Source organism: Chanodichthys erythropterus, chromosome 4, assembly GCF_024489055.1.
Source record: "Chanodichthys erythropterus isolate Z2021 chromosome 4, ASM2448905v1, whole genome shotgun sequence".
In the NCBI taxonomy this organism is placed as follows: Eukaryota; Metazoa; Chordata; class Actinopteri; order Cypriniformes; family Xenocyprididae; genus Chanodichthys; species Chanodichthys erythropterus.
This window is the reverse complement of record NC_090224.1, coordinates 20,324,694-20,350,000: the sequence shown is the minus strand read 5'-3', so window position 1 is coordinate 20,350,000 and position 25,307 is coordinate 20,324,694. Positions and strand designations below refer to the sequence as shown.

Here is a 25,307-nt window from a genome sequence, read left to right as displayed (position 1 = left end):
AATCTCAGCAGGAACAAGAGATTTGGCAAGCTGGATGTTTACAGAGAGCAAAGAGACTGAGATACTGAACAACAGTAAGCAACAGATATCGACTGATATAGTTTTACATTACTGACACTATTTATTTACACAATTTACACAATATTCTTATGCTTTTTGACCGGAGTTGTTATCGTTACCAAAAACTAAATATAAAAAAATATATATTTGGAAACACTTTACTTAAAGCCTTTATATATAATGCATTATAAAAGTGTTTTTAATGCATTAATTATGCCTTGTAATGCATTTTATGGTCTCATGAATAATTGAAACCACAGTTATAATACATTACAATACTTACTTATTCATTGTTACACCTTTAGATAGTATAATGCATTAAAACACATGACAAACAACTAACTTCAGATGCATTAGAAACATACATTATGAAAACCTTAAACCATACATTATGAAAAAACAAACTAAATAAAAAAAAAAATTTGCTTTGGCAACTAACTTAAAAATAAGTTTGTTAAAATACTAAAATTACTAACTAAACTAAAAATAAAACTCACTTTAAAGCACTTTAATAAAAATTGGACTAAAATTAAAATAAGTGAATATATATACATATATATATATATATATATGACATAATTATTTGCACTACAGCTACAGGTTTTATTTAACTATGCAAAAAGCATACAGGAAAAATCATAAATTGGCTACAAACATAACCAGTTATTAATATTTCATTGGTTCTCAATCATTTTTGCATGTGTTCATAATTTGTTTATATGACAGCCTGGCCAAAAATGATGTCTGCAAAATTTGGCATGTTTCATTGCGTTATCACACATAAAACAATGGACTCCAATCATAACTATGCAATATGCTTAAAAAATCTTTAATCTTTAATAATATTTGAATAAAAGGTGAAGGAGATGTCAATTTTTTCTAGGCTGGACATCAGTCAATCTCTACACGCCATTAGAAATAAATCATTGAATGATACTGAGAGTTTGTTGTGGCTCTGACCTCAGGCAGCAGGTGAATGCGTTCATAGCGGCGTCTGAAGGGAAGCCCCAGGACGGAGCAGCGGCGGTAGGCCATGGGCGGCGGCTGCAGCTCCAGCATCAGGTCTGAGCGGTGAAGCTGAGCCGGAGGAGGTTGAGTGTACGGCTCCGGACACACCACATGAAGAGGCTGATGGGAGAACAGAAAGGAACAGGTCACTGATTCAATCAACTGACTTCATCATTTAATGATTTAATGACTACACTGTAGACATTTGACCTTTCAGGAGGAACAGAGCGTACCTGGATGTCCTTCAGGAGTTTGGAAACCTGGTGGAAGTTGAGTCGTGTGTCTATAGGGCAGTAAACACACTTCATTGCCAACGGCTGATACGGAGCCAGGGCGTCCAGGTAGGAGAAGTCCGGCTCTGAGAGGGACACAACATTTAGAGTCAGAGGTCAGAGCGTTTCCCACGCGAGATTAAAGTTTGGGTTCGGTAAGATTGTGTTATTGTTTTTGAAATACATCTCTTCTGCGCACCAAGGCTGCTTTTTGTTTGATAAAAAATACAGTAAAAACAGAAATATTGTGAAATATTTTTACAATTTAAAATAACTTTTCTAATTGAATATATTTTACAAAGTAATTTATTCCTGTGATCAAAGCTGAATTTTCAGCATCATTACTCCACTCTTCAGTGTCACATGATCATTCAGAAATCATTCTAATATGATGATTTGCTGCTCAAGAAATATTTCTGATTATTATCAATGTTGAAAATAGTTGTGCTGCTTCATATTTTTGTGGAACCCATGATTTACTAATTTGTTCCCTCGACTTGCTAATTCTTCATGATTTAGAAAATCCAGGGAACTAAATAGTAAATTGTGTGCACAAACTTTTTTTTTCTTGCATGTGATGTGTGGGGCTCCGTAAAATCTTTTGTAACATTATAAATGTCTTTACTAGCAATGTTTCCATCCAAAGTTGCAAATTTATATTCAGTTATGCCATCCCATTGCAAAGACACATCTTTTTTGATGTGCATCAAGGAAATGTGTTTCCATTGTAGTTTATGCACATGTTTTCTTATCAGATAAAAGTTTATCCGACTCAATTGAGCGCATGCGTTTTTAATGCGCATTTTGTCATTTCCATCCAGCATTTTTTATTCAAAATCCCAAAATGCATGTAAAAATAGGTGGATGAAAACATAGTTGCTGTCACTTTTGATCATTTCAATGCATACTTGCTAAATAAAAGTAATAATTTCTTTCCAGTCAGAAGTATTAGTGATCAGTTTGATCTCACCAGTGAAAATGATGGTGTTGAGGCCGGATTTTCCCCACAGCTCCATGAAGTGCACCACATCACCGAAGCGCAGGGACGGGTGACCCGTGAACACCACACACGGCTGCCGAAACTCACTGCTGAAGTCTCCATGAATACTGGGGTAATGCTTCAGTTTATTCGTCTGAATCAGCTAGAAAAACAACAGAAAACATGACAGTCAGTGAACAACAAACCTGTATGTGTCATTACAGGGATGTGTTTGGATGATGATTTAGAAGGGGTTTTTTTACCTCTGCATGAGGAAACGGTGGCTCGGGCAGATAAACTTTAGACTGCTTGTTCTGACACAACCTTCAACACAAACATACAAAGCAGGAGAGGAAAACAGCCAGAGAATGAGCTATTCTTGAGTACTTCTGTGGAAATATCACAGCAGAAATGAAACATTACCATGGTAACCATAGTATGTGCCAACATACCAAAGCTCCTACTGTCAGGGAGATCAAACCAATGAATTTCAGTGAGGTTTCCAATAATTAAATATTAAATTCTAGCAGAAAATATGATTACCATGGCACTTTTTTGTAAGAATTCATTCTATATGCTTTTTTAATCTATATTTTAAATCAAGCCCGTTACTGGAGGCCGTTTGTGATCGTACCATTCGGCAAAGATCTGCGAGAACTCCAGCGAGCTGTTGGCCACGGGGGAGATGAAGTAGAACGGGGTGGTTCCCAGGTTAGCCGAGTCCATGAACTGATACAGACACTCCAGCAGGTCGTAGATGACCCCCGAGGAATAACACGGGACCAGCACGTTCCCGCCGGCACGGATCGTCATGGCTGAGAGAGAAAAGGTAAAAGTTGAGCGCAGTCAGATGCACTGTTACATAACACACTAAATCAGGCAGGTAAGTGAATCTCACCCAGGTTGCTGCAGAATTCTCCCAGCATGCCGTCGGGGTTGGCGGTGGGGATCTGGGTCAGGCCTGTCAGGATGAGAACGTCGCTGTTCTTCAGAGAGCTCTGCTCCATGGGCTGCACAACACAACACATGTCTCAAATCGCTCAAAATACAAAATCCATAACCGATGAATAACCATTAAAAACGCCTGGTTTTATAGCAAAGGCGAAAAAGTCTTCGTATTCCGTCTACATAGGCAGCATTTTAAGTGAAATGGAACCTCATAAATAAATGATCTGCAGTGAAGTGCGCTAGCGACTCAACGCTCAATTGATTCCAACAGAGTTTGACGTTAGCATGTTGAGAGGCGCACGAGAGCCTGTACTCATGATTGTCCTTGTCACAATTAACACTTGTGACACTTTCCAGCATAAACAGCTGGTTAATATTTTGCATCAAATGCACGCTCATGAACACCCATCAGAAATATAAATTGATAAATAGGACACTTCTTATGGACTGAAGGCCACCAGACTGTAAGTCCACATCAAGTGCACTATTTAGGGTAGAATCATTGATGTTAGCATGTGGTTAACTTAACTCAAAATTGATATCAGTGAAATATGATGTTAGCATGTTACAGACTCAACCATACTGTGTAAAAAAACAATGCTTTAGAGTTGTAAATAAAACAAAAACTACTGGAGTACATTTTACATACTATTTTAATCTTTCAAAATTTCAAGTGTACTTCAAAATGCTTAATTCAATGTGTTTTTAATATTAAAACATTTATGAGAGAACTAGCAATTTCTGAGTGAAAATTGTTTCTACACCAATATTTTTTGTCCAGTGTTAATTATATGTATTATTTCTTTACTATAATAGTATTTATTAATATTTTGATTAAACTTTTATTTTTAAAATTTCATTTTAATTTTAGTTTAAGACTTAATATTTATGTTATGTGGTTTTGTCATTTTTATACGGAAGAGGATTAGGGCCAAGCAATAATAAAAAATTAAAACCATCTCAAGATTAAAGTTGTTAAATTTCGAGAAAAAAGTCTAAATAAAATGTTGAGAATAAAGTCATAATTTAATTACTTTATTCTCAACATTTTATCTCGGCTTTTTTCTCAAAATTTAACGATTTTTTTCTCAAAATTTAACAACTTTAATCTCGAGATGGATTTATTTTTTTATTATTGCTTAGCCCTAATCCTCTTCCGTATTTTTATTAGATTTCTATTAAGCTTTAAATTATTTTTATTTCAGTTTTAGTTCTTCAACTTTCAATTTATTGCCAAGGCATCATTTCTAATTTTTACTTAGGTTTAAGTTTTTCATATATACATATATCCCAGCTTTATTTCTAGTTAACAAAAAATGATTATTAATTGTTTTATTTATGTTAGTGTGTGTCTAAGCTATGTAATGCATAAAAATACACAACACAAATAGCTGGGAAAACTATGGAAGCTAGTTTCTAGTTTCTCAGAATTGCATGATATAAACTCATAATTGCATGTTATAAAGTCAAATCTGCGAGATATAAACACAATTCTGAAAAAAAAGTCAGAATTGCGAGTTTATATTATGCAGTTCTGACTTTACAACTCGCAATTGTGAGTTTTATATCTCGCAATTTAGACAATTTCACACAATTCTGACTTTATATCACGCAATTCTGATATTTTTTATATCACACAATTCTGATTTCATATCATGCAATTCTGACTTTATTCCATGCAATTCTGACTTTACATTACGCAATTCTGACTTTATATCTCACAATTCTGACTTTATAACTCCCAATTGAAAAAACGTCAGAATTGTGAGATAAAAAAGTCTCAATTACCTTTTTTATTTTATATTTTGTGGTGGAAATAAGATTTCAAAGTCTATTTTTAGGAATACACTGCTAAAAAAATAATCTTTTTTTTTTAAATGTTTATTTTATTTTAAATTTAATGAATATGTTTTTTCATATTTTATTATCAAATACATTTAATATCTTAATAAATGACTAATTTAGTAAATATAACTACTAATTTCTCTTGACTTTGATGATTTTTTCATGCGTTAAGGATTTGTGTTCTCTCTGAAGGACACATAGATTGCCTTAAACACTGTTCAGGTAGGCAGCTGTTGTGTGTCTGCTGTGATCCGTGTGTGTGTCGTCACCTGAGGGTGTGTGGTGAGCAGAGAGGAGCCAGACACATAAGACACTTTCTCATAATGCGACTGAATGATCCAGTTTGAGCTTCCCAGTGAATATCCCGAACTCAGCGGAGTGACCTGCACTGCTCCAAACAACTCCTGAGAGACAGAAATAAGAGTTTAAACAGAGGGGTTTATACTGTGTTTTGTTTTAGATAGGAGTGCTGAAATGAGGACCTCACCACTTTCTGAGAATATCCCACCAGCTGGACTTTACTGAGGGCAGAATTGACTTCCTGCATGCTGTAACACTTCCTCCAGCTCCAGACGTCCACCGCGTCCTTCAGAGGCCCTGGGAGCAGCCTGAAATACACACAAACGTCACATTTAAATAAAGCAGATGTTGTCTAAATGGGTGGTTCTTGGCTAGAATAAGCTGCAAAGTGGAATCCAGTGCCTTTGTATTTCTTTGTTCTTCCAGCAGGTGGCAGCATGAGCCTTTGGAACTCTCTCCATGAATGTCACCAACTCCTCCATGAGCAACCTGAACCACAGACAGCCAATCAAAGCAGTTGGTGAGTGGCTTAACTACGAGATTACTGCTAAATGAACTGTAGATCATATCAAAATGTGGGAATAATTTGTCAGCTATTGTGAGACAAAATTGAATGCATCCTTGCTGAATAGAAGAATTAATTTCTTGTAGTGTGTTTAGAGAAGCAGACCTGCCGATCTGTAGGGTGGGTTCTGTGGCGTATACGGTCCCCGTGAAGCCCGTGTGTTCGGTGATATACGGCAGCGCCATCATGCAGTGATAGTTTGATATCAGGATCACGTCTATGGTGGAGAGGTCGAGCAGCTCTTTCTGGAAAAAAGTCCAATCGTTTCTTTAACAAAAAAACGTTCTGATCCACAGACAAGAAAGAAACGATGAACAAGGGGCCATTTAATTTGTGTGAAGAGCAAATATTTACTTCAGGGAGGCAAAATTCTGGCTGTGAGTCCACAAACACACGCCCTGAGCATTCCTTCAGCTCCTACAACACACAGACAACAAACTTCTTAATATGGAAATATATTGATATTTATAAAAGGAGCATGTCAAGCAAGCACTCACTTTTTCCAGGTTTATGGCTCCGTCCTTGGAAACCCATCCTGGGAGCTTGGATAGTCTTGGACTGTAAATCATAAGAATAAAATTATTTTTTATCAGTAATTAATAGAAAAAAATAAACAACATGCTCATAAGATATCTAGTTGTTTTAGTCGACTGGATGGGATTCACTTAAATGCTTAAATCCACAAAATATCTAGTAGCTTTTTATATAAGATATAAGAATATAATACATATAATTTTTCAATGATATGAACATATTTATGTTATTTTTATTTACTAAATAGATCATTAGTAAATAAAACAGAGGTAAAATTAAATGTGTATCTAGCACTAATAGACAAGTAGATTAAAAAATGTTAATGCAAAAAAAATCTATTAAAAATAATGTCTTCTACGCTGAATATTCAAATACACTAATATAACAATTCTTTACTGATCCCCTAAATTAAACATAAAACACAGTTAAAGGTGCAATATGTACTGTAATATTTTCTGCCTGCTAGAGGTCGCTAGAGTCATATTTAAAACAAAGGCGTAGCTTGATGACGGCAAGTTTGAGCGCGGAATCGTGGGACATGTGGTCTTCACCTCAACGGCTGGTGCAAAAGAATAGGGATTGGACTCGGGAAGAAATCATGTTCATGGATGCGATTATTAATGTTTCTGTAGTATGAAGCAGAGCAGGAGCGAGTGTTGTGGAGCTGAACGAGGAGCTGGAGCGATTGATCAACACACGCCTCACGAGCAGCGGGACTTTTATTATGACACAGTCGCCGGCGCCGCTTCCGCTTTTCTAGTCATGAGTATGAGGAAACGCAGCTCTGTTTATCATATTAGATACATTTGAGAGTGTTGAAAATGATGTTATAACGTTACTCTGTGCGTTCGCTCGGCGGCTGCTGTGAGACACTGTTATACACTGCAGTAAGATAGATCCATTTTACAATATTATATTAAATGCTGGATGATTGTGTTGATAAATGGCATGTAATTAATTTTAAATGTATTGTATGATGGAGAAAATGCTGTATTACTGTTACTAAAAATAAAGCTGCATCTGATTATGCTATGTTAGCTACTTGACAAAATAGTGTTATTCTCTGAGGCATGGTAAAGCATAGTTATTAAACAATAGATTTAAACAATAAGACTAAACGTGTTGAGCTATATAACAATGATAAGTTTTCAGTCTATAAACATATCAAACAGTTGTTCCCTTGTGTATTAAAACATGTAAATATTAAAGCGTCTTTGGTGTTTCCATGGTTTCTACAAAATAAAACAGGAAACCGAGGGTAACGCGGGTATGACGCCACTGGAAACATTTGGGATATTGTAAGTACTCAAGTGAACAAAATATATAACACTGACCTAGTGGTTTTGGGGTATTTTACTGCAAAAATATTACATATTGCACCTTTAAAGAAATACACATCCAATAAGTACCAATAAAAATGCATGATGAATAACTATTAATTTCATATCATCACATCAAAGTGTCATATATATATATATATATATATATATATATATATATATATATATATATATATATATATTCTGAGTGATCCAGGATATAATGATAATAATATTGTCATATTGTGATGAGTGTTAATGTACTGATACCTGTGCACCAGAGGCAGTGGCAGGAAGTACAGGGCTGCTGTTGTGTCCAGCCCACAGTCCAGCATGATGGTGGTGGATTTAAACTTGAGCACATTACAGGGCAGAGTGGGGTGACCTGACAGACAGTACTGAAACACACACAAAATACATGGAAAGAGTCATTTACTGATCTCAATATTGAGACTCAACTGTAGCTGATTTAACACAAATAACCGGGATGTGATACATCATACTCATGTATTAACAAATCACACTAATATACGCACCAACTTCATGTCTGGTCTTCAAAAACTCAATTGATTTTGTAGCTTCGTTGTTTTTTTGTTTTTTTGTGATTCTACAAGTCGGTGATATTCACGGCTGATGTCTTTTTCTTCTACTGTATGACTGTGCGTGTCATTCAGCTCATGGCAAACATGCATTTGCCCCCTAGCGGTCAGGAGTGACACTGCACTACGACATTGAGTATTCTTTTCTTTCTAAAATATATTATTTTGAGAATAAATAGAATTTGTCAATTTGCAAACAATACCATGGATTACAGTATTTAGATGGAGCTCCAAAATACTTTAAAGAATATCACGGTACATGTCCAAAAGAATGCCATGTTAAAAAAAAAAAAACTTCTATTTATTTATTTATTTATGTATTCATGCGTTTGTGTTTAACTTCCTTGCATTTTCGTTATTTATATAATTGTTTATATTGTAATAATATTATTTTAAACAAATATACAGATGAATTTAGGGGTAAAAATTGGGAAAAAACAATAATTTACAGCTGCATAGTGATACTCAGAAACTTTAATAGTAAATGTATTTTTTTAAAAAAAGCGATTTTAGACACTTTTCACATTTCCGGGTTTCTCAGAAGCGGAAGACGTAGTTGGGTAAACTTTGATAGCGGTGAACGAGAGACTTCGTTAAATATATTTTTGTGTTTCCATTTGCATAAATAGCAAAAGAAAACTCCACAATAGTGTTTTCATTGCTTTCAAAAAGAGGAAAAAAAATTGAGAATGATTGATAACGGCAGTCAGAAGAGAGAAAGATGTCATTTTTTCCGTCGCTCCCACAGTCGCTGTATTAGAAACACCCTCACAACAGTGTTAAGTAGATTTTTGTGATTTGATGCAACGGTAATATAATACTAAGTATAGTGTTATAAATGTACAGCTTTTTTTAAAAAAATAAAAAATATGAAAAACTTTACAGGATTTACGATATTGATGACCGTTAAAACGCGTCATCACAGTCCGAGATGCATCAGCGCTGCGCAGACCGATCGGCGTATGACATCAAAGTACCGAGAGAGCGATTCAAAAGCAAAGACGTACCTACCTCATTGTTCCTCCTCGGCTAAATTCAATTCAACCATCAGTTTTCACACTTTTATGTGAAAAAAGCTTCAAAAATTAAATATTTATTTTGCACTTTAGTTACATTAATTGAATAAAATGTGTGTTTTTAAAAGTTTGCTGAAATCTGCGCTGCACTGACTGACAGTGGTTGTGATTATAAAGAGAGTGCGGTGCTCGCTTTCTGTGTCATTCATTTACAAGAAAAGTTATTGTTTTTCTTAAGATTTTGTGAGTATTTTATACTTAACATTGACAAAATGTATTTTTAAACCTAGTTAGTTTATAAAGTTTAGTCAAAAACAAAGTAAAAAACGATTAGAGGAAATGGCTGATATATGCGCAAATAAATGTTAGTTTGCCGCCACCTGCTGGTTAAAGTGGTAATTATTGTCTTTTTTATTTTTAAATAAGTGTTTTCTATCAAATGTTGAATTTCCTACATTTTTAAACGTTCGGTTTTACAATGGGGACAATCTCAGAAGGAGGAACAAGTAATGTTTGTGGTCACCACATTAAAAATAACATTTGAAAAAATGCGTGCACGTGTCTAATTACAGACACAGCATTTTTAAGCGGTCCTAATGGCTTCATCTTTATTGCAATCAATAAAACTGATTTATTGGTAAAATAGGTAAATGTGATAACTGCATGAATATATAAACACAACATTAAAAAGTCAACCATTGATGGTTTTGTGAATGAACAGCAGTTCACCGGAAATGCAGAAGCTGGCTTAAAGGATTAGTTCACTTTCAAATAAATTTTTCCTGATAATTTACTCACCTCCATGTCATCCAAGATGTTAATGTCTTTCTTTCTTCAGTCGAAAAGAAATGAAAGTTTTTGATGAAAACATTCCAGGATTTTTCTCCATATAGTGGACTTCAATGGCGCACAAACGGTTGAAGGTCAAAAATTACAGTTTACAGCGATCCCAGACGGTAAATAAGGGTCTTATCTAGAGAAACCATTGCTCGGTTTCAAAAAAAAAAAAAAAAAAAAAATGTTCATCTTGAACTAGCTCTCTTCTTCTTCTTCTCTATTAGAATTCTGGCAGTGTAGACACTGCTAAGTGTATTACTGCCCTCCACAGGTCAAAGTTTGAACTAATTGTTATATACTTGCACTAGCATATTGTATATATGACAATTTAGTTCAAACTTTGACCTGTGGAGGGCAGTAATGCACTTAGCAGTGCTGGAATTCAAATAGAGAAGAAGAAGAGAGCTAGTTCAAGATGAGCATTTATGGTTAAAACGTATAAAAAAAAAAATATATATATATATATATATATATATATATATATTTAAATTGAAATTGAAAATAGCAATGGTTTCTCTAGATAAGACCCTTATTCCTTGTCTGGGAACGTGTAGAACGTTTTGAAGCTGCACTGAAACTGTAATTTTGACCTTCAATCGTTAATTTCTTTTCGACTGAAGAGAGAAAGACATCTTGGATGACATGGGGGTGAATAAATTATCAGGAAATTTTCATTTGAAAGTGAACTAATCCTTTAACGAAAACCAGGAAGTAGCCGTGCATAATAGTAAATGAGAGAAGAATAATGCATATCTGGCCAATCAAAAACAATTCTTGTCGATAGGACCCGCCCATTCCAGCACTCGTGTGACGAGTGACGCCGCTCTACCTGCTCGTTCGGTTCACGGTCAGTCAGTCCCGTATGTGCGTGATTCACCTGCTCTAAAGCTCCTGAAGATCCGCTGAAGTTTAACACGGTAAGATGGCGAGAGATCAGGAAACGAAACATTTATCGCTGTTTTCCCTTGAATACACTTACTAAGCATTGCTGTTTGTTCCGTAGGTGTGTGTGGAAGTGTTGTATTCCTGTCTGCATGAGTCAGTGTGTTTGTTCTGGGCATTTAATCTGTATCGATTCCACATGATCACTGTCGGAATGACACACACAGCTACATAACGAGCAGTCGCACTCCCCATGAACAGGTAAAACTTTGTTTACTTTATTATAACCCTTATGAAAACTTCTTGGAGTGCATTCATAAACTTTAAATTCTCAAACATTATTACAGATCAAACAATTGAAAGATTTTTTTTACAATGTTTAAAAGTTTAATTTGTAATATTGTATGACAAATAAATGAAGGTTATAATTTGTAATATTGAGTATGTTGACAGATAAAGCTGCATGTTAGTGTCATAATTGGATGAAATAGTAACACAGGAACTCTTGAGACAGGTGCAGAAGATCTTCATGATGGATGACAGTGCTGTGAATGAGTCTAATGTGAAAGTGGCTGTCCGGGTGCGTCCCATGAACAGGAGAGGTGAGTATGAACTTCAAGCCATGTGACCATCACAATATGTGTGTGTGTTTCTGATCATTATCTGCAGCCCTTATTTCATCTATGAAAGTAAACCTTTAACTTGTGCATCGGGTCAGAGGTCATTCTTCCGCCGGAACTAGACTTGTGTACGGCCGTTGCCAGAAGACGGTGATGTTTATAGTTTATAAAGTTTCAAATATGGATATTTTTCTTATAAAAATGCATCACTTCTCTTCAGAAGGCATTTATTAATTCACTGGATTTACATTATGGAGCTTCAAAAACTTGTGCGCTATTCAATCCCATTACGAAGCTGTATATTTAATATAACTCTGATTATGTTTGGCTGAAAGAAGAAAGTCGTATACACTTATGATGGCTTGAGGATGAATAAAGTATAGGATGATTTTCATTTTTGGGTGAACTAAGCCTTTAATGTGCGTTTTACAGAACGAGACTTAAAGACAAAATGTGTTGTGGACATGGAAGGAAACCAGACCGTCCTCCACCCATCCAGTGGAAACCTGGGAAAGGGCGACAGCAGGTAAACTGGATTGTGTGTGTGTTTGTGTGGGTGTGTGTTTGGCGAACACTCAGTATAGTGAAATTTGTATTTGTCATTTTTGCTGCTCTTGTTAAAAGACTCTTAAAGATTAGTCGACTTTTAAATAAAATTTTCCTGATAATTTACTCACCCTCATGTCATCCAAGATGTTCATGTCTTTCTTTCTTCAGTTGAAAAGAAATGAAGGTTTTTGATGAAAACATTCAAGGATTATTCTCCTTATAGTGGACTTCAATGGGCACCAAACGGTTGAAGGTCAAAATGACAGTTTCAGTGCAGCTTCAAAGAGCTTTAAATGATACCAGACAAGGAATAAGAGTCTAATCTAGTGAAACCATCTGTCATTTTCTAAAAAATACAACTGTATATGCTTTATAAACACAAATTATCGTCTTGCACGTGCTTCCACTTTCCGTAATCTTCAAAAAGCTTACGCCGTATGTACTACGCCTTTCCTATTCTACTTACAGAACGAACGCGGCGCCAGTTTCGTTTTTTTCCATAAGTAGAATAGGGAAGGCGTAGGACACACAGCGTAAGCTTTTTGAAGAATATGGAAAGCGTAAGCGCGTGCAAAAAACGATCATTTGTGTTTATAAAGCATATACAGTTTATTTTTTTCCGAAAATGAGTGATGGTTTCGCTAGATAAGACTCCTATTCCTCGCCTGGGATCGTTTAAAGCTCTTTGAAGCTGCACTGAAACTGTAATTTTGACCTTCAACCGTTTGGAGGCCATTAAAGTCCACTATAAGGAGAATAATCTTGGAATGTTTTCATCAAAAACCTTAATCTTAATTTCTTTTCGACTGAAGAAAGAAAGACATGAACATCTTGGATGACATGAAGGTGAGTAAATTATCAGGAAAATTTTATTTAAAGGTGCCCTCGAAATGAAAAATTTAATTTATCTTGGCATAGTTTAATAACAAGAGTTGACGAACACTTTGTAAACTTGATGTAAACTTTGTTTATGCACTGTTCAAGGCAAGCGCGAGCTCCGTGGGCTTGGAGCACGGGAATTAAAGGGCCAGTAGCCCTGAATCGGCTCATTTATAATGATGCCCCAAAATAGGCAGTTAAAAAAATGAATAAAAAAAAATGTATGGGGTATTTTGAGCTGAAACTTCACAGACACATTCAGGGGACACCTTAGACCTAAAAAAAAAAGTTCTAGGGCACCTTTAAAAGTGGACGAATCCTTTAAGTCTTGACACGCCTGAAACAATTAAAGTAATATTGACTAGATCTGAAGAACATGTGAGTGCTGTTTGCCTGTGCAAAACTGGCCATCACAGTGCTAGGGTGTTCTGGGTAATTTCTAGTTGCTAGGTGGTATTGCTCACCAGGTGAAATCATGAGTCTGATCACTTAGTAAAGTAGTACAGAAACAGAGAATCTCTATATAGCAGATCAGACTTCCTGTTTCGGTCTGATTCTGTCTGTCTCTTGGTGACATTTTCTTTTTTATTTCTCTACATTCCTCTTTTCCTCTGACCTTCAGTGTCCATAGAAACAAGTGAAGGTTCATTAGCAGGTCAAAGGTAACCCTGGATACTCGCGAAAAACCTCAAGAAGCTAAATTACTCATGTCTCATTGGGTCTTTTTAGGCAACTTAAAAACAAAGCTGCACAATGTGTGAAAAACAAAGCTCTTCATGTGCGTCATATTTGCCAAGCAACACACAGCTTTGCAAATGATATTGAATCTTAGCTTGAGTCTTAACTTGAGGTTTACAACAACAACAACAAAAATTTCTTGAAGATGAAAAGTTTGAGAGTTATCTGTGCCTTCTCAGGAGTTTCTAAAGTTGTCAGAGTGCTTGCTAGAAGGTTGCTGATATGGTTTCTCCAGTGTTGCTGTGTGTTTTTAAGCTGTTCTGGGTGTTTACTAGGACTTCACTACAATGTTCAGGGTATAAGCGAATGTTAAGATGTCCTGGGTGGATTCTAGGGCATAATGTGGTTGTCAAGGTGTTCTGGGGGTGTTGCTATGGTGTTGCTAGGCAGTTGCTAAGATTTTCTGAGTGGTTTCTAGGGTGTTATGTGGTTGTTAAGGTGGGTCAGAAATTATACTAGTGTATAGCAGATACTACATTTGCTTTGAAACTTACTTCGCGACTGCTAAAAAAGTATGTTACGCATAGTGTGAAATGTTTGTAGTATGAATAATGTTGTCACTGCCATGTGACCTACGCTGTCAGATGCAGTTGCTAGGGAGTTGCTAAGTTTTTCTGGGTGGTTTGTAGGGCATTATATGATTATTAGCATGTTTTAATTGGTTGTTAGGCAGTTGCTAAGGTGTTCTCAGTGGTTTCTTGGGACTTGTGGTTGTCAAGGTGTTCTGGGTGGTTGCTTGGGTGTTTCTAAGCAGTTGCTAAGGTATTCTGTGTGTTTCATTACATGATTATTAGTGTGTTCTAACTGGTTGTTAGGCAGTTGCTAAGGTGTTCTCAGTGGTTTCTAGGGCATTAAATGGTTGTCAGTGTGTTCTGGGTGGTTGCTAGGGTGTTTCTAAGCAGTTGCAAAGATATTCTGGGTGTTTTCTTGGGAATTATGTGGTTGTCAAGGTGTTCTGGGTGGTTTCTAGATTATTGTGTGGTTATCAGTGTGTTCTGGGTGGTTGCTAGGGTGTTTCTAAGCAGTTGCAAAGATATTCTGGGTGTTTTCTTGGGAATTATGTGGTTGTCAAGGTGTTCTGGGTGGTTTCTAGATTATTGTGTGGTTATCAGTGTGTTCTGGGTGGTTGCTATGGTGTTTCTAAGCAGTTGCAAAGATATTCTGGGTGTTTTCTTGGGAATTATGTGGTTGACAAGGTGTTCTTCTGGGTGGTTGCTAGGTAGTTGCTAAAGTGTTCTGGGTGGTTTCTAGATTATTATGTGGTTCTCAATGTGATCTTGGCGGTTGCTAGGGTGTTTCTAAGCAGTTGCAAAGATATTCTGGGTGTTTTCTTGGGAATTATGTGGTTGACAAGGTGTTCTGGGTGGTTTCTAGATTATTATGTGGTTCTCAATGTAATCTGGGTGGTTGCTAGGGTGTTTCTAAGCAGTTGCAAAGATATTCTGGGTGTTTCTTGGGAATTATGTGGTTGACAAGGTGTTCTGGGTGGTTTCTAGATTATTATGTGGTTATCAGTGTGTTCTGGGTGGTTGCTAGGGTGTTTCTAAGCAGTTGCTAAGGTATTCTAGGCGCTTTCTAGGGACTTATGTGGTTGTCAAGGTGTTCTGGGTGGTTGCTAGGCAGTTGCTAAAGTGCTGTGGGTGGTTTCTAGGGCATTATGTGGGTGTGTTTTCGAGGGAATTATACTATAGAATTTTGCCAAGTGTTATTCTCAGAGGTTGCAAGGTAGTTGCTAAGGTTTTCTTGGGGGTTACTAAAGTGTTACAATGGGTTTGTGTAAGGTCTTCTGAGTGGTTGCTAGGGTGCTGCTAAGGTGGGTGGTTTCTTTGTGCTAGATGAGTAGTTATCCAGCCAATATAATAAAAGTACATTAAAAACTGTATCATCTTTAATGTTGCTGCATTTCCATTGGTTTTTAAACAGTTTTGCTCTTTAATTATTTATTGTCATTAATGTACATTTACACGTTTATTTAACCATACAAGTCAATTGAGACCAGATTTTTATTTACTGAATGATGGCCTGATGTTTTGGTCCATGCATATGTTTGCTCCATTAACACAAAGAGGCGTTTGTTGGTTTTGGAGCAGAGCCTTCATCAGTCATCAGTGTTTCATATCACAGTCACTGATCCAGCGGTTTGTCTGTCCTTCAGCTGAAATCAGCTCACGGTTTTTGTGTTGGTCGTCTGTCATCATGCATCAAGCTGGTATATAAAGACCAGACAACCTGTGCCAGTCAGTCACTCCATGTCTCCTCTTCCACTCCTTCTCCTGGTCTCTTTACAAAGGGTGTGTCTGTTTTCTCCACGAGCCTTTCCCAGAGATCTGGCTGTCTTCCAGGTCACCTGAATCTCCTCAGTCAAGTCCAACTTTTCTCTGTTTCTAAGCAGTGATCCAGTCATGTTTCAGACTGCTGAACCACCTCTGCTGTAACTTGCAGCAGTTTGCAGTGTTGGCGTGCAAACAGGTTTTACAGGCTCATGCACGACAGTTTACTCAAATTCCATAATAATCCCTCACAGCAAATTTGTGTTTTCATAATGAAGCACAAGTAGAGACAGCACACTTATGCAGATACTGCTTGTCATGTAAATTATATCAGGGTGGTTTTTAATTAAAGTAAAACTTGAGATTCAAAGGGGATGATTTCATTGTGTAATTCTCACACATGGTTCAGCTTGTCCTCAGAATGCACATGATCAGGGTGTGAATTAAACAATGGCCTTCAGGGAGGTCTTAGAGTTGGGGGGCACACACACACACACACACACACACAAACACACACACACACACACACACACACACACACACACACACACACACACACACACACACACACACACACACACACACACACACACACACACACACACACACATACACTAATAGTAAGTGTTTGCAAATGCTGTGGGTGTGTTCAAATGTACTTTTAGTGTGATTGTTTTGAAAACATTTTAATTTGACAAATAAAGTGACATGTATGAGTTGTAATCTTGCATTAAATATTACGTTACTTGCAACTAATTCATTAGAATGAAATAATATCATTTGATCAAATCAAAACTTTATTTCATTACCTCATATATGAACATAATTTTTGAGTCCTGTCGGAATGATTTCCATTAGCAGTGGAGGTGAAGACGATAACTCCCATCATTCCCTGCTCCTTCACAGCGTCATCAAGCTGCGCCTTTTATTGTTTTGAATAAGTGACCTCTAGTGGCGAAAATTACATGCTGTGCTTAAAGGATTAGTTCACTTTCAAATAAAAATTACCCCAAGCTTTACTCACCCTCAAGCCATCCTAGGTGTATAAGACTTTCTTCTTTCTGATGAACACAATCGGAGATATTTTAATAAATATCCTGACGCATTCGAGCTAGGACGTAGTGTAAGCTTTTTGAACTGCGAGAGTTTTACACTTTATTCACAAGTTGAATACAGAAGGTGGTCTGGCGGCAAGGGCGTAGATTTGGTTTCAACATTGGGGGGGTTGAGCGTTGGTATGCTTCCTGTTATTTATTTTATTTATTTATTTTTTTAAATCTGTTTTATGTGTAGCGTTAATGGATAATTTATTTCTTATCTATCTATCTATCTATCTATCTATCTATCTATCTATCTATCTATCTATCTATCTATCTATCTATCTATCTATCTATCTATCTATCTATCTATCTATCTATCTATCTATCTATCTATCTATCTATCTACCTATCTATCTATCATAACTTTATGGAATTTATGTATAACCATTCATCAAATTCTAACATAATGGAGTGATTCTAAAAAGAAATAAATTATGTTATATATTGAAATCACCAGTAGGTGGCAGCGATTCAACGTTTTAATGAGTGAGCTACTTAAATCGTTCATTCAGCCAATTCGTTCAAAAGTCAAAATAATTAAGGAAGAAAACAAACACCGATGTGAATACTTTTGTTATTGATAAGACACTATTGAAAAATGAAGTAACAAAATAGATGGCTGTTTTAGTAATTGGTTACAGTTACACTGATAGTTATGGCTAAATTGCAATGGATTAGCTAGCTAAAATATATGTGGAGTGTACTTGGCTATTGCAATGTTTTCATACCTCCTTCTCAGTACATGCTTTATTCTTTTTAACGTCCCTCTTTGAACAGAAGTTTAATATAGTCGGCTGGGCGGCGGTTCTCTTCATTTTTGGTGCTACCTGCTCTCTTTCATTCAAACAGTAGAGCTCCACTCGCGTTGTGTTGGTGAAAGTAAGATGCGCATTGGTTGGGCGTTACCAATCGGTTCAATGGAGGGGGGGTATTTTTTTGACTAATTAAATTGACTGATTAATTTGTTATGGCAAACACAAATTTGATTAGAAACAAAATTATTGTTACAAAATAAATTAAATGTACATATTTTAGCATAGATCTACTGTGATTTTCATGTTGAAATATTGGGGGGGATGTAACTGATGGATTTGAATATTGGGGGGGTTACCTCCCCCCATCCCCCCCACAAACTACGCCCCTGTCTGGCGGAAGTATGGATTTTTTTTTTTTTACACAAATGCATTGCTTCACTTAAGAAGGCTTTTATTAACCTCTCAGAGCCGTGTGGACTATGTTTATGATGGATGGATGCGGATGGATTCACTTTCTTCAGCTCATAGTTGTAATTCTCATTCACTGCCATTATAAAGCTCGAATGCGTCAGGATATTTATTAAAATATCTCAGATTGTGTTCATCAGAAAGAAGAGAGTCTTATACACCTAGGATGGCTTGAGGGTGAGTAAAGCTTGGGCTATTTTTTATTTGAAAGTGAACTAATCCTTTAAAGAGGACAAATGTTATCATTCAACTGAACTGTGTATATGCATTTTAAACACATTATGTTCTGTGCTCATGCAATAAATGTATGTCCCTAGTTTATAGCATATTTAATTCAACTGCTCAGGTCATGTTAATGGTATGACCCATTTCAGGGGTGGCCAAAATTATAATTTAAAATCAGTCAGAGCTATAAATGTATTGTCATATTTACAGGTAAAGCTTCATATTACAGCTAGACTACTTTCTTTGATGCCAACCACAAAAAAAAAAAAAAAAAAAAAAAAAAAAAAAAACATTGAAAATGAAGAAATTAAATATTATTATTGTAATTTTACAGTTAAATTAAATTTATTACTTGATTTTTTTTAAAAAGTGTAATATTGTAATTAAAATGTATTACTTTTATTTATTTTTTTTAATTTTTAAATATTATATAGTCATTGAATTGGTTAAAAACAGTGGGAATGTGGACTATGAAAACTCAACTCAAGTAGAGAGATATTTTAAAACACATTTTTTCAAAACTACTGTAGACAAAATTTGCTGTAGGATTGAACTATTTTCTCTCTGAAATTGCTAGTAAATTTGACACATAAATAAGTACAAAGAAACGGCAAGTAACAAATTTAATCAAATGTGAAATATTGAAGTAGAAAAACTGAAATAGTATTTTTGTCTAAAATGGTACAAAATTTTTAATTTCTTTAAAAAGAGAAACAACTCATTTTTTCTTTATTTGTATTTTCTATTGAGTGAATGTGATGCATATCTAATATTAATATTTTTTGTTGTTGTTTTTGCTTCTGTCCTTTTGTGAATACAGGAACAAACCAAAGGTGAGTTCTCATTTGTCATTTCTGCATTACATTGATGTGAACAAAAGCTTTAGGTCACTATATCATGAATTATGTGCATTACAGAAAAGTTGCTTTGTAAAGTCATTACTTTTGTTGACATGCACTTGTTACACGGTCTTTAGACATTTGCAATGTCTCGTTTCAGGTTTTTGCATATGATTATTGCTTCTGGTCTATGGATGAGGCTGAAGCAGCCAAGTTTGCAGGTCTGTTGATAATAAAAATAATTCGTTTCACTGATGATGACTATCCCCATTATGGAAACTCTTTAATCTGTTTATACTGCAGTGATATGAATCATTTATGATGACAATAGAAACTCTTACAGACATCAGTATTCCCTGCATGTTTCCTTGTGAACTTTTCTGAAGAACAGACAAACCTGTAAAACTACTTTATAAAATCTGCTGTTCATCTGTAGTTTATCAGCTCTAAAATAAATGTTTAGGGCTCAAGACAACCTAAGCTCAAGAAGCAGTTGCTGCATTTATGTTAATTACCATAAATTTTAATTTACAAATTATTAAAATTGCAGTTACAGAAACACACTTGCAATGGAAGTAAACGGGACAATAAACTTTAAGGCATTTGATAAACTTGTATTGAACGTTTCTGCAGTATTTTAAACTGATTTACTGATTCATGATGCCACTCTCAATTGCAATACATGCTTATTTATATTTTGTCATTTCTAACCTGTAGGTCAGGATGTGGTGTTTCAGTGTCTTGGAGTGAGTCTTCTGGACAGCGCTTTTCTAGGATACAACGCCTGTATATTTGCATATGGGCAAACAGGTACTGTTAGGAAAGCTATCTATGCAAAAAGTCTTATTAGTCTCCATGAAAGGTTTAAGCAGGCCTACTTTAATTTTTTTTTTTTTACTTGTACCTGCTTTACTTGCTGTGCATTAAACAAAACAATAAAACCGCAACAATAAAACAAATTTAACCCTATAAAGCCTGACATATGAAATAATACTCAGGAGAAAAAGGCCCAAACTGAGCAAAATTGTGCAGTTTGATGCAGGTATTTATATGGGCAAAAACAGTATACTTGCATAAAATCATAAAAAATATCAGTTTCCACTCTATATCACCCAATAAAATGTCTTAGTAAGATAATATATAAATGCTTAGTTTTATGATCAAAGCATAATGAAATGAAATGAGAGATGAACTGATAAACCTTCCTTAAAAGCCTGATGGATCATATTTAATACTCACATTTTAACATGAATGAAAAACAATGTATGGATTAGTTGTTCAGTCCAGTAAGTGTTCATCTTGAAATATTACTAACAATATAAAAGTTATTCTTACATTTACTTTATAAAAATCAGTAAAGATTTCACAGCAAAAAGACACATGAACCATAACCTGAAGGCGGACTTTTTTTTTTACAAGTATACTAAAAGGCCTTTTACATGCTAAGATAGTATGGCAGATGGCATTTAGTATAAGTTTTGATCATGTTGATAATTTAGAGGCCTTAGAAATTTATGTTTATAGGGTTAAGCAAAATCCTGATTTCTGATTGGTTCACGCTGTTCTCTCTTTACCTTGATTGGCTGCAGGCTCAGGAAAGTCGTACACGATGATGGGAACGGCCGAGCAGCCGGGTCTGACCCCGCGTCTGTGCAGCTCTCTGTTTGAGCGCACCGTACAGGAGCAGAGGGAGGGCGAGAGCTTCACCGTGGAGGTCTCATACATGGAGATTTACAACGAGAAGGTGCGAGACCTTCTAGATCCCAAAGGGTGAGGATGAACAAATACATGCACATCACTTTCCAGTTAAATTGTGAGTTCACCGATTTTCAACCTGCTTTGCATTGTTACAATGTCAGTAGTATGTGTAAATGAACAATGTTTACTCTTTCTCTGTTACCTGGGCAGAGAAATTCTTTTTTTTCTTTCTTTTTTTTGTCAGCAAAACACGTCATCCTGCGTGTATGTATTTTTTTTGTCTTGATTTGAGTGTTCAGACAAAATTTATGAGACAGTTGTTGTCAGATTTAATTGGTGAATTCAAATATGAAATTTAATCGTAAGCTTGCTAAACAGCTCCATATGTATCCCCATTCTAAGATATAGGAGCTACACTTGATTGAAATAGTTTCCTGAGAGGCATTTTAAAGATGGCCGCCGAGTGAAAGGACTTGCCGCAAAAGGGACCCTAACGCCGTATTGCTTCAGGGGGTTGGGCGCGAGGTGCTCCCTGTTCCTCTTCCAAATTAAAGGGTTAGTTCACTCAAAAATGAAAACGATTCTGTCATTAATTACTCACCCACGTATCGTTCCAGACCCGTAAGACCTTCATTCATCTTCAGAACACAAATTAGGATCTTTGAAGTCTGAGAGGTTTCTGTTCCTCCATAGAGATCCAACGCAACTACCACTTTCAAGATCTAGAAAGATAGTAAAGACATCATTAAAGTAATCCATGTGACTCCAGTGGTTTAACCTCAATATTATGAAGCAGCGCGAGTGCTTTGTTTGCGCAAAAAAATCAAAAATATTGATCTGCAACGCGCGTTCAAAAGAGTACTGGGGTGTTCACACCAGACGCGACTTGCGCAAATAAATCGTGCCATTTGCGCGTAGTTGGACACTTGAACATTTTGAGTTTACTTGCTTCATTTGCGTGTGAAATTCACTTCACAACAGATGCAAATTCATCAGCGGGAAAGGTAGTTGTAAAATAAAGTCTCAATATGTATGTATATATATATATATATATATATATATAATATATAAGCTCAAATTGAGTAAAGAGCATTTTTTTACAACTCACCAGATTGTCCGACCTCCTTACTCACTTTCTTCCAAGCGAGATCCTTTTTATTTCTTGTTTTTATAAAAGTACGAAGATGTATCGTACAGCTCCGGGTATCCACATACAGTGACGATGATTTTGTCCTCCATTGTTGTTTCAGATTTCTGCCTCTGCTCGCTATGTCATCACGTCACTAATAGAGCAAGCTCCTGATTGGTTAACTCGGCGCGAATATTCGCCAAAGTTCAGAATCACGCGTTACCCGCGTCAAATGCCCGAGACGCTCAATTCGTGCTGCACGATGTCTATGGCGTCTTTGCATTGACTTAACATGTAAATCACTTGCGCTTAATGCTTCATTCGTGTCTGGTGTGAACGCACCATACCACGACTCATGCATTTTGTTCACGTGAGAGCTGACACTTTTGTGTGAACAGGCTTTGGATAATATTATTTTGTAAATAAAGTGGGCAATTATGTTTTTTGCGCAAACAAAGAACTCGCGTTGCTTAATAATATTGAGGTTAAACCACTGGAGTCTTTAATGATGTCTTTACTACCTTTCTGGGGCTTGTAATTGGTAGTTGTGTTGGATCTCTATGGAGGGTAAGAAATCTCTCAGACTTCATCAAAAAGATCTTAATATGTGTTCCGAAGATGAATGAAGGTCTTAAGGATGTGAATTTTCAATCAGAATTTTCATTTTTGGGTGAACTAACCCTTTAAAGGTGCTAAAGACGATGTTTTGTTCTATACATTTTTGCAATATTACTTGAAACTGTCTTTACTAACTGATAAAAGACTATTTATTAGGTGCACTGAAAGGAATAATATTAATATACATCATCTGTGCACAAGGTAGGGCCTTAAAAACATCAGCCAATCGTTTACGCGATCATCGCGTAAACGATTGGCCCTCTGGCTTGTCAGTCACTGCCGTGTTCCAATACTCCTGCACGAGTTTTGGGAGGCGTTCCCTCGAAAGGAGGGGGGTTGTTCTTACACATGCACTCATTTCAAAAACTCAGTAACAGTCTTTGGTTTCTCAGTCGACGAAAAGATCCTCTTTAGCACCTTTAACTGTTGAAATGGCAGGTTAAATGTCATTTTTTTTCCCCTTCTTTTGCCCTAAAACACTCTGTTCATGGTCATGTTCACGGTCATCCAGTTTGAAATGTTGACTGAGGTTTTTCAGATTTTCCATCACGGCATTTTCTCCATATTTACAATGCTTTGAAGCCTTTAGCCGCTGGCTAAAACACGCTGGATCCTTCACTGGAAACCGAACGTAATTCATTCTTGCTAAACTTTTACTGTTTTTGCACCCAGGAACAATACAATTTGACATGATTATGACTAAAAGTTTGCAAAGCAGTATTTCCTACTAAAGCAGGGTTCTATTTGACTAGGGTCAAGCCTATCCAATAGGAGCAGACTGGGCGTGGCCTTGGATGGCAACATGGCCAGTGAATTATGGGTGTTGAAGTTTTCCTATTTGGCTAAAAGGAGGACAACAGCCCTTTTTTCTGTTTTGTTTAGTGAAATGGCACAGATTTCGATTTGTTTCGCCTTTCTACTACATAGGCAGCCAAGTTTTATTGAAAGCCCATTTTTCCAGCAGTGAAGTAACCCTTCAAGGCCTGCTTTTTTTTCCTGCTATCAGGCTTCCAGCATTCAAGAAAATCCTGTAAAAAAACATGACATTTTAAAATTACAATTGTTAATATGCTCAAATTATATTTTGCATTGTGTACTGCATATATTGTTGGCTCTTATGAAACTCTGCTGGAATGTTCCTCTCTTGTTTCTCTCAGGAGCCGGCAGGCGTTGAGGGTCCGGGAGCATAATGTGTTGGGGCCGTATGTAGACGGTCTGTCCCGTCTCGCTGTGACCAGTTACAAGGTTCTTCCGACACCTTCGTGAATTTCCAGTCTAATGCTCTCAGTGCTAAAGCAGTATGTTTGTGAATGACCTTTTCTTTTGTTTTTCAGGACATCGAGTCTCTAATGTCGGAGGGGAATAAATCCCGTACTGTGGCGGCCACAAACATGAACGAGGAGAGCAGCCGATCACACGCCGTCTTCAACATCGTTCTAACACACACGCTCAGAGACCTGAAGACTGGGGTGAGACGCAGATCTCTGATATCAAATTTAATATCAAATATTATCTCTGATATCAAATATAAAAGTAAGCGATTTCTGAGAAATGCTGATGAAAGTGGATCGGACCGAACACACTTGTAGCCAATCAGCAGTAGGGGGCGTGTCCACTCATTATGGGGAAAGAGAGACAGAGTAAGGGAAATTTGAAGAAGGAGAGATGGCTGAGAGACATTACAGAAGAGAAAAATGTCAGAGGAATATCACTGGAAAAAGAAGTGTTATGATCAAGCAAGAGCTTTAGGACCCGTGTTAATATTAGAAAAGCTTTCCATGAAATAATGAGTGTCGTTGTTTGTCTGGAGCTGCTGTTCTGGTTTGTTTCAAATATCAACAGTGTTTCTCAGAAATCGCTTACTGCACCTTTAAACCATTTTAATGAAAGGTGAAATGTGTAATTCTAGCACCACTAGAGGCATTAACTGAAATTGAGCAAATAGTTATACATTAACATTTTCTAAAGAAATGTTTGCATCACTCACATTTTCCTCTGAAAATATAAAAAAATTGATTTATTTTTGCAATTCAGTTTGATTTAACTAGTATTGCAGAAATCACACACTGCAGCTTTAAAGTTAACTAAAACCATAAAAAAAACTTTCATTATTTGAAAGAAAATACATTTAAAGGGATAGTTCACACAAAAATGAAAATGTGATGTTTATCTGCTTACCCCCAGCACATCCAAGATGTAGGTGACTTTGTTTCTTCAGTAGAACACAAATGATGATTTTTAACTCCAACTGTTAC

At 36.3% G+C, this 25,307-nt stretch overlaps 3 protein-coding genes and 1 long non-coding RNA gene across 7 annotated transcripts in view; 3 read left to right on the top strand and 1 right to left on the bottom strand.

The window, feature by feature from the left end:
- extl3 (exostosin-like glycosyltransferase 3) overlaps nt 1–1,130 on the top strand; it is a 49,170-nt gene extending 48,040 nt beyond the window's left edge. Inside the window, exon 6 of the mRNA XM_067384463.1 lies at nt 1,026–1,130. Coding sequence (XP_067240564.1) covers nt 1,026–1,058 — 33 coding nt within the window. The 3' untranslated portion in view covers nt 1,059–1,130. The remainder of the gene's footprint in view (nt 1–1,025) is intronic.
- The window catches only part of ints9 (integrator complex subunit 9), a 17,325-nt gene extending 7,122 nt beyond the window's left edge, over nt 1–10,203 (bottom strand). Inside the window, exons 1-15 of the mRNA XM_067384464.1 lie at nt 8,367–10,203; nt 8,101–8,228; nt 6,475–6,535; nt 6,332–6,394; nt 6,083–6,222; nt 5,815–5,901; nt 5,600–5,720; nt 5,382–5,516; nt 3,218–3,329; nt 2,954–3,134; nt 2,583–2,643; nt 2,311–2,482; nt 1,302–1,426; nt 1,021–1,188; nt 1–30 (exon numbers count right to left, since the gene is read on the bottom strand). The exon at nt 1–30 is cut by the window's left edge and continues 69 nt beyond it. Coding sequence (XP_067240565.1) covers nt 1–30; nt 1,021–1,188; nt 1,302–1,426; nt 2,311–2,482; nt 2,583–2,643; nt 2,954–3,134; nt 3,218–3,329; nt 5,382–5,516; nt 5,600–5,720; nt 5,815–5,901; nt 6,083–6,222; nt 6,332–6,394; nt 6,475–6,535; nt 8,101–8,228; nt 8,367–8,375 — 1,593 coding nt within the window. The 5' untranslated portion in view covers nt 8,376–10,203. The remainder of the gene's footprint in view (nt 31–1,020; nt 1,189–1,301; nt 1,427–2,310; nt 2,483–2,582; nt 2,644–2,953; nt 3,135–3,217; nt 3,330–5,381; nt 5,517–5,599; nt 5,721–5,814; nt 5,902–6,082; nt 6,223–6,331; nt 6,395–6,474; nt 6,536–8,100; nt 8,229–8,366) is intronic.
- On the top strand, nt 1,396–5,738 carry LOC137019225 (uncharacterized). Its single transcript, XR_010894982.1, has 5 exons — nt 1,396–1,495; nt 2,351–2,452; nt 2,544–2,812; nt 2,924–3,148; nt 5,573–5,738. It is a non-coding gene; the product is annotated as an uncharacterized lncRNA (long non-coding RNA).
- The window catches only part of kif13bb (kinesin family member 13Bb), a 46,668-nt gene continuing 27,125 nt past the window's right edge, over nt 5,765–25,307 (top strand). For 2 of the 4 annotated variants that reach the window (XM_067384457.1, XM_067384454.1), the window contains exons 1-11: nt 5,765–5,932; nt 11,067–11,199; nt 11,286–11,425; nt 11,679–11,766; nt 12,217–12,310; nt 19,589–19,601; nt 19,768–19,828; nt 20,325–20,417; nt 21,197–21,377; nt 24,210–24,297; nt 24,387–24,521. In XM_067384457.1, coding sequence (XP_067240558.1) covers nt 11,694–11,766; nt 12,217–12,310; nt 19,589–19,601; nt 19,768–19,828; nt 20,325–20,417; nt 21,197–21,377; nt 24,210–24,297; nt 24,387–24,521 — 738 coding nt within the window. In that variant the 5' untranslated portion in view covers nt 5,765–5,932; nt 11,067–11,199; nt 11,286–11,425; nt 11,679–11,693. Of the gene's footprint in view, nt 5,933–7,759; nt 7,810–10,968; nt 11,200–11,285; nt 11,426–11,678; nt 11,767–12,216; nt 12,311–19,588; nt 19,602–19,767; nt 19,829–20,324; nt 20,418–21,196; nt 21,378–24,209; nt 24,298–24,386; nt 24,522–25,307 lie in introns of those variants that run through there. The other 2 variants (XM_067384455.1, XM_067384456.1) reach the window with 2 other exon arrangements.